The sequence below is a fragment of the Anguilla anguilla genome, chromosome 10, assembly GCF_013347855.1.
Source record: "Anguilla anguilla isolate fAngAng1 chromosome 10, fAngAng1.pri, whole genome shotgun sequence".
Classification (NCBI taxonomy): Eukaryota; Metazoa; Chordata; class Actinopteri; order Anguilliformes; family Anguillidae; genus Anguilla; species Anguilla anguilla.
This window is the reverse complement of record NC_049210.1, coordinates 29,801,385-29,820,719: the sequence shown is the minus strand read 5'-3', so window position 1 is coordinate 29,820,719 and position 19,335 is coordinate 29,801,385. Positions and strand designations below refer to the sequence as shown.

The window sequence follows — 19,335 nt, the reverse complement described above, 5'->3', positions numbered from 1 at the left end:
TAACCAGACAGTAAAAACGCCGATAAAACGCTTCATTTTAAGTCATGTTAATCTAGCTTTGTCCTGATAACATGAGAGAAGGATTGCTGTTGGAGAAGTGAATCAACCAACAGTTAGCGCGGGTAACCTGCACGAAAGCGCATTGTAGTTTTTTTCACCACCTAATTCTTATGGACAAGCCTCACGTTACGTATTTCATCCAGTCAATTTAGTTTCATTACACTTTATTCGCTCATTAGCTCCGCTAGATAAAGTCTTACTCTTTGAGATCATGTAGTCGGAATGAAATAAGAAAATATTATTCATTTAACTTACTGAGAATAAATAATAAGAAATAATGAGGCTATGTCAACAGCTAATGCGTTATTGCAAGTGAGTGTGTGTCATCTAGTCACCCGTCAGAGCGCATTGTAGTATTTTTCACCACTGAATTCTTATGGACAGGGAAGCTCGCTAGATAATGTCTTACTCTTTGAGATCATGTAGTAGGAATAAAATAGGAAAATATAATTCATTTACTGAGAATAGATACTAAGAAATAATAATAACAAATTAATAACAACAATAATAATAATATTCATAAAAATACATGTTTGGAACTGGAAAACTTTAAAATAGCTTATTAATTTCAGTCATTATTTTGTGCCAGTTTCTACACGACCGGTAACGTTACCTACCAGACCGAAGTGCAGGGCGAAGGGCAGGCTGGAAACGGCGAAGACGCAGACAGGACACAGACAACATGAAAGACAAGAACAGACAACCACGACGACTGGGGAGACAATGACAGGGGCACCAGAACATAAAAATGAGCAACGACGAACGGGGAAGGAAAAAGCAGGTAAGCGGGGAAAAAACCGAAGTACGAGACGGAAACGCGAATAACTTTAAACGAGAGCTGACTAGAAGCTTCAAGCGAACTGAGGCAACGTTCTGGCGCAGAGTGGTGGGCAAACCGAGAATATATGCTGGAGTAAATAAATCAAATAATTTCTAAATAAGTATTTAAAAGTAATTAAAATAAATATGTATGTGACCCAGGTCTGGTTTCTAATTGTGTTTAAACGTGTTTTAAATAGGCTACTGATCAACCAGGAGCCCGTAAACCAGTCGGATCAGTTTGGAATGGTATCTTATACCTTGCGAGTTGCAACATTACTACCTAATGTTTTTCTTACGATTTTGTCCCGATCAGAATAAAGAATCGGGAGCCCTCAACTCGTATAATGTAAGCCCACGTTAACAGGTTATAACGGTTGATTCACAAAACCGATAGCAAACGTTAAATATGCAGCTAAAATCAGGTGCTTTTATCAGGCAAATGTCTCCGTTTCACCAAGATGATGATGATGATGATGTTGATGATTATGACGATGATTGTAGTGATGATGATGATGACAATGATGATAATGTTCATATCACAGATCCTGTGATAATCTACCAGGTGAAATTATCAGTAATGGCATACTTGGGAAGGTGGTCTTCACGAAAGTAGTAGAGTATGCTAAAAACACTTTGATTTATTTATTTTATCAAATTTTATTTGGCATGTGTAAAATTGAAACGCCATTTTGGAGGAATTTTGCCATCCCATAATTCCAAATTCCTACAGTAAAAAACCATGGCAAAATACCTGGGAATATTGTCTTCAAGAAACTAGTGGACTTTGCTGAAAACAGCTCATTAATATTAGTTTATGGATTTTTTATTAGCAGCATGTATAGAATTAAATGGCCATTTTGGAGGATAATCTCATAATTCCAGACTCCTACAGTAACAAAACTGTTGCTTGAATACCTGGGAAGATGGTCTTCAAGAATGTAAATAAGTTTGCTGAAAACAGTTTGGTTGAATTATTTTATGGAATTTTTAATAAGCACCATCTATCAAATTGAATTTCTGTTTTGGATGGATTTGCCATCCCATAATTATAAATTACCACAGTAAAAATGCACAGAATCCATCACTAGATGAATACCTGGGAAGGTGGTCTTTAAGAATGTAATAAAGTGTGCTGAAAACAGTTTGGCTTAATGCAATCAGCATAATAGGATCTTTATTTAAGAGCCACATATGCCAGCTGTATTACTTATTTATTATTTATTTATCATGATTCATCACCATGAACATTGAGAACAAGAAAGTTATGTCAGTTAACATTATTATTAGTAATAATATCAAAATAACAATATAATCAAAACAATAATTACTGTGGATTCATGTAATCCTAGGTCAAGGTATAATACTGTACTGTACATCGGTTCGATGCAGGCGACTCTCTCAATTCAACCATTTTCTACATCGATGAGTCAATTACATACTCATTCATATGTGGGTGTGCCTGTGTAACCAGTTGCGCACACTTTGGCGCAAAAACCATATGGAACAAATGGACTGAAATAAATCTTATATCTGCTTCAGTTGGAGCCTGGATAGTAATTAGTTCAGTGTGAAGAAATTTTAGAGTTTAAAAGTACTGTCCAAATTTCATTGGCCAGGGTTTTGATTTGACAATGTGGAAGTTTGCTTTTTGTCACCAGAGGCCTACTAAACTGCAATACCTCAAGTAACCACTGGAGTTTATGAACTTCACGGAGAATGGCAATCCCTGGTCTCCTGCTCTATGGCTATAGCTGACCCCTATGCAAGAAAATTAATTTAAAAAAAGCCAATGTGAAAAATGTCCTTCGGAAATACAAATGTCATGAAATATATGAGAGACATAAAATTTGTATATATTTATTTTATAATTTAATTGCATTTTTATTTAATCATCAATTTATTTATTTATTTATACAGTATTTTGTGCATATGTATTGAGGGTGCCAATAGCTCTAGACCTGAATTTATTTCAACATCCTTGATCAAGCCTCCTCGATAAACAATCAAACAATAAAAAATCTATACAAACATGCATCAAATATGTACATTATGCAGGTTTGTCCCATATCCAAAATACTTTTTTGTGAGTATGTTTGCTCTTTGTTCTCCATATCAGAATTTATGACACATTGACAGCATAAAGATGTGCTAATCTAGCATTCACTGATTGTAAAATTCAAATACTCATGAAAAAGCACTTTTTTACAAGTTTGCTATTTTTACAGCACATTTTGCTCAGAACTGCTACATTACATTGTAAACAAAGCAATTAACCTAAGTTCAAAAATGTTTTTGATGTTGTGAATATTCATTTGTACTCTGTCTTCATTTATATTCTTTTAATATAAACATGAAAAAAAGAACGGAAATCCTACTATAAATGCCATACCAAATCTGAAGGCTTTGTGGGGATCCATTGAGAAGAAGTATCACAGATACTGTAATAATTTGATCATTTAATTAACGTATTACTACATTAGATAGGGAAAAGTCCTACCAGAATGTCACTCGTATATGGCAATTAATGTTCGTTTCTGAGACATACTTTTTTTTAATTGCCAGGAGGAAGACTTTTTGAAAAAAAAAAAAAAACATTTATAAGAATTTCTCAGATGACGAAGCCTGCTTTTTAAATCCGGGATTACAGGGCCTTTTCACCAATATCATTACACTCAGTATTTATTTTTGTAGAAGCTAGCACATTCTAAAAAAAAAAACAGCCAATGAGAATACTTTTTGGCTGGACCGCAACAGCGGGGCCAGCCCCACAAACGCGAATGTCTGTGACTGAGTGAGTGACTGAGTGATGAAGTTATACCATTGGTCGGCCGGATCACGTGTGTTAGGTCCAGCATACTAGGTTTTAACCTGGTCTTGTTTAACTTTTGAGTCGAAAATGGTAGATATTGCTATCCAATTAATCATGTTCTTGTGATTGTCATTGGGTATGTCCACACTCCAGCACAATATTGGCACAGACAACCAATAAATACACCACAAATTAGCTAATATAACAAGGATTTAAACTCCCATAAAGTTACACATTATTATGCAGACCAATCTAATGTAAATTAGAACTACATTACAGGCATTTAGTAGACACTCTTATCCAGAGCGATTTACACAACTTACACATATATAACTATAACACATATAACACATAACCTTTACCGCACTCCGTGTATGAAATAACAACTTCCAATACCAGGCCTAGAAGAAAAACTTTACAGCGTATCTTTAAGAAATAGCCTATTCCAAGTCCCATGTCTCAGAGCCATCCTTGCAACTAAGTCTTACTACGAATCATAGGCTATGGACAATTTTCCCACACCAAATTATCTCAACAGATCTGTGCAAAATGGGGGTGGGGGGGGGGGGGGGGGGGGGGGGGATTATGTGATGTTTTTCCTCTCGTGTAATTATGTAATAGGCTACTTTTTGTATCTAAACGCAAATAAATGGAATGTGTTTTCAAAACGTAAGAAATGTCGCTTATTTAATTTAGTTATGTCATTAATTTTATACCGCCGCTGTGTCGTAAAACTTCACAGGAATTAGATGCCCGTGGCATGCCTGTGGGTCCTAGAAAACTGTTTTTGATTTTTATCGTTTTATTTAAAATATCAAAAACGATAAAATTATGTATTATTGTGGATCTGTACGTCGGAATTTTCAAATACAGTAATACACCCATTCAGTAAAATAAATTTGCGAATTATTGGTCAAGGCGCTGGCGGGCTGTATATAATCCAAGCAGGCACTGACTCACAGAAGCAGTGCGTTATCTCCTGTGCGACTGGGTCAGAAACGGGATTGCGAGTTTAACGAAAAACCCAGAGGTAGATTTTCAGTCGAAATTGTCCGTTGAATTTCACGGCGGCCTAAACACTGATACATCGACCGAGGCCAGACAGTCTACTGCTTGCATTTTTATCGGAATGCTAATTGACTAGCTAATGTTGTTAATAAATTCATAACGATGTGGGTTTAGCTGGTTAGACATTCTAGCTACAAACAAGCAGTGCCGTTTCCACAGCAGCGGCGAGTGAAAGAGGAGGGGATGGTTTCACCTGCGGTATTCTGAATTATTTCATTCATAAACGTTCAATTTCTTCTTGTTGGATACCGGGTTCGTGGAAAAGTACATGAGAGTAGTTATCACTTTTCTGGTTAGCTCGCCAACTACATAAGTTGTGTGGTCGGCCAGCTGTACTAAACTAGTTATACAAATTGTCCATATAGTTCACCAGCTAGCTAACGATTTTAGCGAAGAAATCTAAAATTAAAGGAAGGCACGTCGCTAGCACTCTAAACTAGCGTAAAGCTACTAACCAATTAGCGTTGCGAGCAGTGCATTCTCGTGTCGAACGAACAGAGTGTAGGTGCATTCCAAGTCCACAACAGGTAAGCTCCATAATTTTATCGATTGTTTTCTTTTGAACTATTACTCAGACGTATATTTATTGTGAGCAGCAAACGTTAACGGAATATTCAAGACTAATATTGCTGGACAGCAAACAAAATGATACTGGCCGGCTTTAGTATAACTGGGTCGTAGCTAGGTGGTTAGCTCGTGAACAAGGCTAAGTTGGAAGTTTTCATTTCGTTTGAGACCTTGACCTAGCTAGCTGATATAACTGACCTATGTGAACTAGGATTTGACCGTTACATCTGTTTCGGGTATTTATTTGTATTTCCAGTTTTGCGGTACCTTGGCAGGATTAGCTAGTCCAGTAGGCGTTGAGTACCGAGAGCCGAGTTTGCTAGGCCTCATTGGTCGGAATATAGCTAGCCTGAAAAGAAATCTCACTGCACTGGTTATGGCTATAGAAAGCTTGCGATTGCATATATCACGTAGAAGTGTGACCTGAACGCAATATAAAACGAGTATTGAAATGACTTTGCTACAAAGCAGTGGATGAATAGTCTGCTGGTTTATAAGGCGGCTGGTAAATGTTAGTTTTATTTCGAGACTAGTTTTTGGTTCTTAACATTCAAACCTAGCACCTAGGTTGATGCTAGCTGTAGCAACCACCTAGCTTGTGTTAACGTTAAGTAGACTAGTTGTAGATTTTCAGTAGTTCAATAGATAGTATTCGTCTCGATTAAACCGTGATGTCCCCAAACAGCAGCCATCGTTTTAATGGACGGTAAATTAACTATCAGTAACCTTAAGTCGTAAACCGATTAATGCGTAGCCTAAATAAGGACGTTCTTGCTGCCCGTGGGATTGCAATTCAACTTTTACAACGTATACTCATACGTTATATTTTACAACGTTCACTGGACTAACTTCAAAGATAAATATAAAGGCAGTTATACGAGAGAATTTGTAAGTTTTCCATAAAGCCAGTGAATGCTCTTGGCGTTCAACCTGTGTCAACAGGGAACCACTTTCTCCCTTTTGTATTGTTTAAGTGATGTAATTTGATGCTTAATGAGAGTAAACACGAAATTGCAATAATTAAGATTTGTTTTGAACGAGAGGAGCCTGCTAAATTATTGTGATTGCTCCATATGTAGGATGCTGGGAAAATTTGTAGATTGGAAATAATTATTTTTTTGATTGTCCTGGAAAGCATGTCTGTATGTTTGGCAACAAAATGTATATGGGTTGCAACTCTATGAATAGCACAAAAGATTTTCTCTCTTGGTTCCATTTTCATTTTGAAAGCCTGTTGTGTTTGTTCTCATTTCTGCAGTCCTTCAATTTGAGAGTATACAGACCAGCATGTACTCTGAAATGCTTGCCGTTTACTTTTCACTCAAGCCCACCAATTAGGCTTGCTCACAATGAGTAGAGGTTGGATGAGGAAACTTCTCAAGCAGCTTGTGCAGACTGCCTGCATTTCTGATTAACCAGGAGTTACCTGTGTGTGGTGTGGGATGAATGCCCTGCTGGCAAGAATCGTCCCTCCCCGGGCAGTGTTATGGCTAAATTTGTGCCATCAGCCACAGTTGGCACTGGCGTGGTCAGGATTCAATGGTAGATACTAGAACACTGTCAAATCTTATACCTCTTATACATTTATATTATTTATTGCATGCCCCTGCTTTTCCAGTGTTTCACTGCCTACTGCACCACCTGCTCTTTTGCACTACTCAGGGTGTTATACTACGTAATATTGTTTACTGTTAATATGTTGTTTTTGGCACTACTACTTATTACTTTCTTATTTGCACTGTACTTGGGAGATCACAAGCTCACTTTGTTGTACTTGTACATGTGCAATGTACAATGACAGGGTTGAATTGAATTTAATCAGGAAGAGATGGTTCAGTTTCTGGGTTTTAAAAATATTTCAGTGTTTGTATACATTTTGATTGGCAAGTGTGCAGTGGACCATAAGCTGTTTTAGATACTGACGTTTCTGATGAACTTGGGCTTTACAGTGCCTGATTTTGGGGCATTTGAGGGTTTGGTCTGGAGCATGAAAATATGAAGTTGAACAGAACTTTATTGTCCACAGAAATGGAAATTTGCCTTCAGCTGAATATCATTCAGATAACTCAAACAGTTTGTATAGTGAAGTTTCCAGAGGCTGTACATACTTATGAATGTATTACTTTTGTGTGCAAACAATTTTTTACATTGTGCCAGTACTTATTTCCCTTTCAGTTCTAAAGTATTTAATTCTCTTCAGTCTACAGGACCTGTGTACTAATGTTCATATAGGAAGCAATGCTGAAATTTCCTTTGACAGTTGCCTCCAGTTCAGGGTTTGTCCTGCATTGAAATGTCTTAGGTGGGGTGCCAAAGTTTTTTCAAGATGCCTAAACTGTCTATACAGGGTGTTTTCCTGGCTCACAATGGATTGAGGGAGCTAATGTAAAATGAGACGTGTGACAATAAAAAAATCTGAACAATTTAATTGAATTTTTCTTGAAGGGTTACATATTGTAAGTGCCTGAATTGAGTATTATAGTGATGATGTACATTTGTTGACCAACTCCAAAGTTCCCTCGGCTGATTTCCTATCCATTTTTGGCTGGACCGCAACAGCGGGGCCAGCCCTACAAACGCAAATGTCTGTGACTGACTGAGTGATAGTTACACCGGGCATGTCTGTGACGTCGGCCAGTTCCAGGTTTTAACCTGGTTTTAGTTTTAGCTACCATTTAAACTGACTGACGGGAAGATATCTAAATGAAGAGGAATAAACTAGTAGTTTAAATTGAATCGAGAAACGCATGAAAGAAGCTCAACACAAGTCGTTTGGTACTACCCCCATAAACAGCTTTTCTTTTCTTTTGTGAGAAATAAACGGCAAGTTAGCCAGCCAACCGCATGTAACGACAAACATGTTATCGCTAACGTTAGCCTTTATGGAGATCACACATCCTTAGATACCAGGTAAAAGTAGAGTGGATAATTTACAGACTTTTTGTCCCGCTAATGTTTATTTATTTTTTTCCCGTTGTAACTGATTCATTTTCGTGGCTTGCTAGCAAACTCTGCTCTGACTGCTACTGATCAGTAATGGGTGTAAAGCCAGGGTTACATAAAGTTCACATTAGTCTATAGGTCCCAAAGTAACATTTAATTATTGCGAAATATTTCAAACTCAAATTTTGTGTTTTCTAAAGTGTTAGTCTAACTAGTTGGCTAGTTGTAGTTAGTTATCTGGCATTATAGTTAAGAGGGCAAGAGGTCTAAATTACTGTTGATTAGCCCAGTTTAATTTAGCAGACGTTAACCTAATAGTTACAAGCATCGCTGTTTGCTTTGTATTAGTCATGATTGTGCACTTTAACCCGAAGTTAGTCTACAATAGACGAGTTTACGAATTAAGTAGGCAAGAATTTCGTGATCTGCTTTACTCAAGATCTTTTTCTTTATGTAGACTATTTATTATATTGGAAAAATATTTGCATTGAACTTTTTTTGCCTGGACCGCAACAGCGGGGCCAGCCCTACAAACGCGAATGTCTGTGAAGTTACACCATTGGTCGGCCGAGTTATGAAGTTACACCATTGGTCGGCCGCTCCAGCCATATGCTAGGTTTTGACCTGGTCTTGTTTCCCGATTTCCTTTCTCTGCAGAAAATAAGGTCTATGCTCACGTGAGCCTAAGAGTTTCATGTTTTGTTCTATGAGAAATTACACCTTATAATATCTCAACTGCAAATTTTGAATCTGTTATATGCTTTAAAATGGTAAGTTGCTAACAAGTTGCTATATTTAACTCATATTTCAGCATATTATTGCTCAAACACTTAAGTTTTGCCCGCTTTCATGTTTGTGTGCAACCAGACAAGAAAAATTAATTACAATAGCATTTGCATAATTGTATAAATGAATGAGACAGAGAGCCAACGAGAGCACGTGGCATTCAGGTGTTCACTATTAATGCGATTTTCAACTGGCTACCTTCATAAATTTTGGTGTTTTTTTTCTCTTTACAGAGCAACTGTCTGTTTGTTGTATCTGCCGACTTTTAATGAATATTTATGGATCATTCTGTGTTGGAACTAGACATAATAACTTCAAAATATCAGAAATATGCGCTTATGGCTTATGCAAATATGTGATCTCTTTGCAATGGAATGAATGGGAAATTTATCAGGATTTGGCGATTCTATGCAAATACTCAAATTATGCAACAATCGATTATGCAATTAGGGTAAACGTCCCTATTAAGCCCACCAAATCCGCTTTTCAGACATTTTTCATGTATACTGCCCCAATTTAAGTGAGAACATTTTAGTTATAATGAAAGTCTAATCTCTCATTTGAAGTGTCAATAATTCATTTATACCAATTTCTAATGTTTTTATTGTTTAATTTGTCAAAATGTCAAAAGTCTGGCATGGGCTTAATGGGTACCTAACGTACCCTTTAAGCCCATGGGTGTTCAAATAAGCCCACTTCATGATTTGTTGATAAATAAATATATATTTAAAAAATCTTAACAATAAAAACTTGTTCTATTCAAATCTGTAATCTCTTGGCTCTCAATAGCTATTTTAATTTTGTCTCCACTCCTATCCTATGGCCTGTAAATGGCATTTGAAATAGGCATGACCAGCCTTTTTGCTGTGTTGTCAACACAGAAAAAGTTAAACTTACAACATGTCTTCTTTGGAATGCAGCCAAAAAACTATTTACGAACAAAATCAAAACTATAGTGGAAATTACTCTTCAATACTTCATCTTTCAAGATGTGTTGTCATTTTGTCTGTATCTCTATCCTATGGTGTGCTGTTGGCATTTGAAATTGGCCAAAAGTTCTGGTCCAGTCAGCTGGTTGAAAGTGCAGGTGTTTTTATGAAGATTTCTGAAGACCGACTGACTGAATGAAAAACAATTTCAAGTTCAATACTAATGTTCTAAGGATAGTAAATGAGTCAATTTCAGGATTTACAATTAAACAATAACTTTTCAAATGTTAATCACATTTAGGATAGTAGTTTGAAAACATTGTAAAAACACATTTTAAAACCATTCAGTTCATTGTGGAGTAACATTAAAACATACAGTTCATTATGAGGAGACATCAGTCATAACATATTGATGTTCATGTATCATTAGCCTATGACTTAAACAAAATAAACAAGAAAGATGTCAACATTTCTGCAATTTCTACTTTCTCCTAGACTAAACGTAGGCCTATGCTCTTCGAGGTGATTGTATCGTTTTTGTAAGGCTATCATTTGCTCCATGCTCCATCTTAGTAGTGTAACATAACAGGTTATAGAGTGGTCTAAGTTTTATTTTATTTGTTTGCTTCAATCTTTAGCCCACGTTGTGGTTGTCTTTGTCTTACGCTACCTAGTCGTTCATAGCTTTCATCTTATTTTTGTAGATTTTCAATGACCTCATAATTGCGCAAATAGAATGGTCCAGGTCCCTACAGCCCTGCTTTGCAGAGGATGAACTTGCGCTTCTATCATGCATGGGCATGAACTGTAGTTCTTTCGTGTTTTAGTCATCTTAAACTAAAACTCATCTGCAAAGTAAAGATTAAAAAATTATTGCTAATGTTAAGAGAACACAGGCCTATCCAGAATTAATTGACCTATGCAATATCACTGATATTTAAATATGGGTATTAATTATCTGAATTATGGAGCTGATTCATCAGGTGAGATCAAAATTAGGGAGGAAAATGGTTCAAAGGTCAAAAGGGAGAAAATCCCCATTGAAACACAGTAAAGTGGGCTTAATGGGAACAGGTGGGCTTAAAGGGAATTTATGGTTAAAAGACAGAATATTTGATTCTACTCACATTAAAAACATTACATTAAAAAACAACTATATGAAATAAATCTATATATGGTGCACTAACATAATATAAAAAGTATAAATTGATCATGTAGAGAAGTAATTAGCTATACTCATTTACATCCACCTCAGACAGTGTGATTTTTTTGCTAGAGTCCCCTTTAAGCCCACCAGGTAAAAATGTTAATTAAAAAATAAATAAAGAAACATACACATTTATTGTCTATTTAACAGTATACTAATATAAACTGCATACAAAAAGATAAACTTATACATGCTTATCATGCTTTGTCATTGCAATGAACCATACTATGTAGCTACTGTATTGATGCAGCATGTGGTCTGTTTGCTAGCGTGCTAAAACTCATATTTTGATTTCAAAAGACACAATATTTCTAATTCAGGTAATATTCTAACACACGTCTCATTCAAAACACTAATCACTTAAATTTTGATAACAAGTGAGTACTTTCCAAAAACAGGAGTAGAAATATACAAAAAATGTTATTTTCTGAGGGTACCAAAATCACCTAAGTTTTTTTGCAACTTCTTCTGGGATCAGCAGGCACATGCCACACATGCTTCGATAACTCAATATCGACAAATGTGATTGACTTGCAATAAAAAGTGTCATTTACGTAACAAGCAGCTTCATTCGAAAAAACATCACACAGCAAAAAATGATGTAGTTTTTTTTTTTATTTGACTCAGAAGTTGCAAGTGGGCTTATATGGTACATGGGCTTAATAGGGACGTTTACCCTAACTGGATTCTACTGCATTAACAGACCCCGTTTTGCCCATCTTGTTGATTGGACTGAGAAATTAAATTCTGAAAAGCCTTAAATGTTGTTTAATAAACAAGTAACACCAAAAAGGATGGTGCAGGCATTAAATACAGTATGCTGGATTCTTTAAGATTGATTAACATTGTAGCCCAAATTGAGTGTCAAAGATTAAATGTATTTCAAGAACTATTGCAATTCCAAATACCACTATTTTGGAAGAAATAAAGTGCCACAAATGCAATTGTCTAGACAAAAAATCTGAACTTTTGAAATTTGAACTTTTTTAGTTTGCAATGAAATACTGAGAGATTTCATATATAGGCTACAGCAGGTTAAACATCATGTGCTGGATCAAAAACTTCTTGACCACAAGTTCATAAAATCTAAGGGTGGATATGTAGAACTACTATAGATGTATGAAGCAAAATCTATCCAAAATGTCTAAATTATGCATTGCTGTGAATCACAACATATTCACGTATTTCACTACAAATCAACTGTTTTGACTCAAGAGAATCACTGTTGCATCATTTTCAAGTTGGAATTACAAGCTTTCAGTCAATACAGTGGTCTAAAATATCTAGGGGTCCAGAAAAATATCCAAAATCTCTCCAAAAGTAAATAAAATGCTTTTTGTCCAATATAAAGCATATAAATGAGCCCCTTATGAAGTTTTAAGATGGAACATTGCTATCAGGTTGAAAAATAATGCAAAAATATTGTCAATGCGGTACAGTACCTAAATGTGTAATAATTAACTCTTGTTTGTACTTCTATGCTTTGTACTCTCGTATGTTTTCTTGTATGGGGATGGGACGACGACATGAAAACAATTTTCAACCGTCCACCATGTTTTGGCAATGCTCCAATTCTCACGTCATCACTGTTGCATGCTTCACAAAAACTATTACACTACTAACTAATGCTTACATTAGTGTGAAATATCCACATTATATAATACCACTAACCTATTTAAAGACACTCAATTTCAAAAATAACATGTATAACCGAAGTATTTTGAGCAGTAACATTTACATAGCAATGATGAAATCTATCTGTTTTCAGTAGATGGAGACAGAGACAGGAAATCAATGATATAGTTCTATCTGCTCCTGTCTTACACCAGAAAACTGTCAGCTAGGTCTGTCAGCAGATATATGGCTTAGCTATGCTCAGAAGTGCTCAACAATAATAGTATTTTCCAAGAATTTTCGAAAAATCGTTGACAACGTCTCGTTAGCAGCGTCTTTGTTTTACTGCTACCAAGTGAATGCGTAATTGAATGCGATAAGAAAATGTCCGGTTACGCTGACCTATAAAACGCTATTCCAAAAGCAAAATTAGACATGTTATACATCGTTAGAAAGCTTATACTCTCACCTACTGAATAAATGAATTGTCAATCAAGGCAGACGGTACTAAAAAGGGCGACGACGCCGTAAACAACAGGTGTGGTATTACGCACGGCTATTTTGGAAGGTACCCAGGCATCACACATGCGCGTATATTTCCCAAACGGATTGTCCAAGACAACATATGACAACTCAGTCTCAAAAGGGACCTCTCTATGCGTAAAACCAACGGTAAGGTTGTATATTTATTCAATATTTAGTCCCAGATATTGACTGTAGAATGACATGGTATCATTTTAAAAAACCTTTTCTTGTTTATTCCGTTACTCAGTGAGCAGCGTTTTCACTGCTGTATAGGCATATCTTAGGGCTATTATCTTGTTGCTATGACGGAATACGATTTTTTTTAGTGGTGAAAGAATGTTTTTTATGAATGCCAAGATAGACAATATTGTCCATTATGTCAAGGGCGGGGTGTTTTCTAGATGCGACTGCAGGGAGGGGGTGCGTGTTAAATGAACGACCAGAGCGACAATGGTGGCACTGCGAAACTCCGTATTCGGCATAGTTGTCGTGTATTGTCGACTAATGAAACTAATGCGTTTCTGTTTTTAACTCGTACTTTGTTTGCAGTAGCACCGAATGTCTGAGTTTAGTAATCTCGGCACGCCGGCATGCCGACCACTAGGGGCTTTGTGCTAAGAGGTTAAGCATATAACAGATTCAAAATTCACAGTTGAGATATAAGGTGTAATTTCTCAGAACAAAACATGTTCTATGAGGCTCACATTAACAATATGGAGTTGGACCCTCCTTTCTGCTATAACAAGTCCCCACTCTTCTGGGAAGGCTTTCCAGTAGATTTTGGAACATGGTTGCAGGGATTCACTTCCATTCAGCCACAAGAGGATTAGTGAGGTTGGGCACTGATGTTGGATGTAAGGCCTGACGCAGAGTCTGCTTTGGTGGAGTAGAGGTCAGGCCAGTCAAATTCATCCCCACCAAACTCAGCGAACTATTTCTTTATGGACCTTGCTTTGTGCACGGGGCATTGTCATGCTGAAGCAGGAAAGGGCCTTCCCTAAACTGTTGCCTCAAATTTGGAAGTGTACAATTCTCTAAAATATCATTGTATGCTGTAGCATTGAGATTTCCCTTCACTGGAAATAAGGGGCCCTGCCCAAACCATGAAAAACAGCCCCAGGCCATTATTCCTCCTGCACAATTTTTACTGTTGGCACTATACGTTTGGGCAGGTAGCATTCTTCTGGCATTTGATAAACCCAGAATCATCCATCCGGCTGCCAGTTAGTGAAGTGCGATTCATCACTCCAGAGAACGTATTTATACTGTTCCAGAGTCCAATGGTGGTGTGTCTTACACCACTCCAGCCGACGCTTGGCATTGCGCATGGTAATCTTAGGCTTGTGAATGGCTGCCTGGCCATGGAAATAGGGGTGGGCGATATGGCAAATCTCATATCACAATTTTTTTTGGGCATGATCACGATCCACGATTCGTTTTCATGTTGGTTTTTAAGACTATTTTGTAAGTTAATGAAGAGTGCAATCAAATTAATATCCCTGTTTAAGAAAATATTGCCCTTCAAGGAAACAAAACCTAAAAGAAAAAGAATAACAGAGACCATTTGGGTCAAAGTACCAGATTTTAATCCAGTGCAATTCTGCAAAGTATTAAGTTTGTACCGCTATGCTAGCCTCTAGCTCCGTGGCTGTGCCTGAGGCACTCTCGTGAGATCCCCTGATTGTTTGGCTTTCTGCGTGCTCTTTGGGGTGCTTTCTCTTAAGGTGATTAAAAAGGTTCGTCGTGTTGCCATCCGATGTGAAAACATTTTCTTTGCAAACTTTGCAAATAGTGGTGTTTTGCACCGTGTCGGTTTTGGAAAACCCAAACCAGTTCCATATCACAGATGTCAAATTTTTTTTTAGGGACCAACTCCTCCGTGGTGTCAGCTATGCCGCTATATTGTCAAATAATAAAGGGGGAGGATAATAAATCCAAGGCGCTATATACTGTTTGCTATTATTGGTTTATTGGTGTCTGTTAGGGGAGGTGCAACAGGGACTAGCGAATAGTGTGATTTTAGGTTTGGCTGAGAAAACAACGTTGGATGTTGTGTATGAGTGATGTCAGTGCAACTGAGAGAATGTGTAGTTTCACTGTAGCCCGATACTCGCGATCTCTCTGGAAAGCCAGATCGTGGAGACATTTTAATCGTTCACGATCTAATCTCGTCATATCGCCCACCCCTACATGGAAACCCATATCATGAAACTCTTGACAAACAGTACTTCTGCTGATGTTGTTTCCAGTGGTAGTTTGGAACTCTGTAGGGAGTGTTGCAGCTGTGGACAGCTGATTTTTACACGCTACATGCTTCAGCATTTGGCAGTCCCGTTCTGTGCGTTTGTGTGGCCTACTGCTTTGCGGCTGAGCTGTTGTTGCTCCTATACGTTTACACTTCGTTAAAAGCACTTACAGTTGACTGGTGCAGATCTAGCAGGGCATAAAGTTTACGAACTGACTTGTTGGAAAGTCACTGAGGTTTTCAGTATGACTCCTACTGCCAATTTTTCCCAATGGAGATATATGGCTGTATTTTTGATTTTAGGTTGTAACTGAAATGGCTGAAACCACTAATTAGAAGGGGTGTCCACATACTTTTGGAAATGTAGTGTAACGCCACAAACTTGCTTCATGAAACCGGGCCCTGAGCTGCAAACTTTTGTTTGTGTTTTGCACTTCAGAGCCACCATCGTGTTCAGTCATACCTCCCACCCCAACTCGCTGATATCAGCTAGTAAATTACTACTTGTTTCTAAATCCTTGATACAACTTTGGTCAATTCAAAATGCCAACCACAATGAGGCTTTTATTAGCCACACAATTCAGCTATGCACTTACAGCAGCCAGCTAGCTAATTATGTTTAGTAAGTGCTTAGTGCTTCTAGACTTTTATACAGTACAATGAAGTCGATATTTCTAATTTAACATTGTTTGTTAATGTCACGATGAATACTAATCTGCTAGATACAGCCTTACCAAGTTAATGGTACCACTACTGCTAGTGACAGAACTGTTCTTAGGCTTTGCTTGTCTGAAGTGAGTGCAGAAGGCAGCACTGCACGGTGATTAAAATGAAAGACTTCCCAATGAGTAAATTCCATCAGTTTTCTGTTTCTTTGATTTTGCTCAAAATACAATTATATTTTCAACATATTACGGCTGAATTTATTCTGCTAAAATTATTCCAATATGTAGTATTTAACTTAATATTTGGTCAAACTCACTGCCTTCATCTTTATTAAGTATATGTTGCTTTTGTTATTTTATGTAATATTGACAGTGGTAAACCCTATTTTGAGAAAAGGAAAAGCCCTGTAGGAAATGGTTATAAAGAAAATAAGAGGTTTTTTTTAAGAAAAATTAAGAATAAACCTTATAGTTGGAACAATCTGCAAAAGAATTTAAAACTTGACAAATTAATTTCAGTTGTGGACTTTAAACATGCAATTCATGACTCTGTGACCGAAGTATGTTCCTGCTTTTAACCTCTTCTGTACTTTTAATTATTGTTACACTGTCTCATTCCCCAATGTTTGTACATTTTGTTATGTGTAAGTCTTGTTGAGTAACTTTGTGTTTCATGTCAGGTCCCCCTTGCAAAATAGATTTCAATCTCAATGGGGTTTTCCTGGTTAAATAATGGTTAAATAAAAAAAAAAAACTGATTTTAGTTAAGACTCCCATTGTTGACATGTGTACTCATGTGTCATTGTATAAATTGGTTTGGATTTACAAAGCGTATTTTCTTGCTTTAGACCACAAACGCCTGACACCAGCCAAAGCTTGCATGTTGTAAGAAATCTCTTAAGTATGCCTCATTGTGCACAACTTGTTTGGGCCAATAAACAACGTTCACTGAAACTGAAATATGTATCTGACTAATATATGGAACTTTTGCTAAGTGAATATGAATTTATGTGACGCAATTACTGTCCCCTCTCTAAAGAGGCCCTCCTGTCAATCACATCTTTTCACTACTCTGGCCCTCATTGATGGAATGGCACTTTTTGGTTGCGTAAATCTGCATGTGTGCCAAATGTAAGTCACTCGGGATTAATCTGTGTTGATTTTGTAATTTGGTGCTCACAGGTTTAATGGCATGTTTTCCAAATGAGCTTAATTTATTTGCAAGCATTTGAGTGAACCTGCTTTTAAATTTTTTTAGACAGGTTCCCATATCTTTGGACAGTAGCCATGGACAAAAGTGACACTGTTCAAGAGCAGGAAAATGGTGACCCTGTCACAGAACTGGTGAAGGAATCTTTGGCACCACCCTACAGATATACTAAGGTAAGAAATTATATGCTGTTAACTATTTCCCAGCAGCACAAAGTAATTGAGTGCTTGATCTAAATGGAGTGTGTGCAGGAACAATTTGTTGCGAAGATGGTCATGCAGCCTTAAATGTCAATGCTGAAATTTGTGAACCTTAAATTTTGGGGAAACATACAGTACAGACTTGAAATGAACATTAGATGGATTTCAATGGTTATATGAAATGCAATGGAACAAATACTTAAGTGTAACAGTTTGATGTGTCACAAATGTAGATCCTGTAAATGAAAAACCTGCTATGTAATAAAATCAAATGTTATTTTTGCATCAGGCATCAATTTCTCCCCCGAGCAACATTTTTCTGTGAAAAACTAAAGTATGTCGGTGGCGTTATCTCCAGAGTTATAAACTCGTTTTCATTTCTATAAAAACAACGGCCGCCATTATTGATCCCCACACAAGTCAAAGTAAATCATCAAACAATTGCGTTGAATTAATTTTGTGTGATAATATGTGCGAAATTAGTTTTGATGGTGCTTGATCAAGCAATTAGTTTCAAAGCTTCGGTCACTCATTTGCTGTGTAGCGTGATGGAGAGAGCAACCCATTCACCACTGGGAACCATCCTCTGCTGTCTGGCTGGGGGTTTTATGAAGAGAACGGCACATACTGCCTGTTTCTTTGGATCTATTTTTTATTCTATAAACCGTCATTTTAAGCCCAAATATTTACGAAAAGTCGTTGAAGGAGGAGGGCATCGCATTTGCTGTGTTAAGTCATTTTAATGCATTAATTCCAAATGCTTGATGGCATCACCTCTAGTGTTATAGGATTTATTGAACCATAAGTTTTTGGTGTAATCTTGTTTTTTTGGGTGTTTAAAATTTTTTTTTTTATTTTCTTTATTTTTTTTAAAGCATCAATCTCATAAAATACTACAAAGATCCATCAGAGTAGCAAAGAATTCTGCTTGCTTCACGATTCTACCAATCTCTGACATTCACCATAAATCTTTGGGATGGCAACTTGAGAGAAATACATTCTTGAGGGGATCTGGTACTGTTTACAGTAACTTTTTTTAATTTGCTCGCAAAGCCTTCCTTGCAAGTGGTAGACTATACATTGGCACCATAGTGGCACCATTCCCTTAGCCAAGTAGTGTATAGGCTCTATTTTGGCGAAGGCCTGGTTTTGGTTCTGTTGTCTTTATGGTAACGAGATGCCAAGCTCCTGATCATTTGCTTACATTTGTGAAAACACAGCTGTGTCTGGTGAAATTGAGATTTTCGAGGAGGAAGAAATTTTTGAATCTACTTCGGTTGATTTTTTTTAAAAACTAATGTGAAAAGAAAAACTAAGGTGGTCTCCTGCACAAGCCAAACAAGGGGAAAACAAGATTAATAGTTTTAGTTAAGCATGCTATGTGTGAAATGCTGGATGAAGACATGCATTTAATATATTTAGGATGTTGTCCAGCCAGTTCAATAACTTGATTGACCGCATCCATCCCTACATCATGCACAGGATACTTATTTTATACCAATACAAGGTTTTTCCTAGCTCAAAATGGGGCTTAGGTGGTGACTTTGTGACAGCTATGGCAGTTGGTCCAGCTGTACTGCCCCATCTACTTGACCTCATTGTCTTCCTATATTTAGCTACATTATGTAAGTTCTGGTCTTCAAGATAGCATCACAATGCATTGAGATGTAGGCTATGAAAACTGA

General features: G+C 37.0%; 1 protein-coding gene across 8 annotated transcripts in view; it reads left to right on the top strand.

Annotated features, from left to right (window-relative positions):
- The window catches only part of eif4enif1 (eukaryotic translation initiation factor 4E nuclear import factor 1), a 79,354-nt gene that overhangs the window by 400 nt on the left and 59,619 nt on the right, over positions 1-19,335 (top strand). For 3 of the 8 annotated variants that reach the window (XM_035379182.1, XM_035379181.1, XM_035379180.1), the window contains exons 1-2: positions 670-841; positions 17,499-17,623. In XM_035379182.1, the coding sequence (XP_035235073.1) occupies positions 784-841; positions 17,499-17,623 (183 nt within the window). In that variant the 5' untranslated portion in view covers positions 670-783. Of the gene's footprint in view, positions 1-649; positions 842-4,648; positions 5,287-17,498; positions 17,624-19,335 lie in introns of those variants that run through there. The other 5 variants (XM_035379187.1, XM_035379186.1, XM_035379183.1 and 2 more) reach the window with 4 other exon arrangements.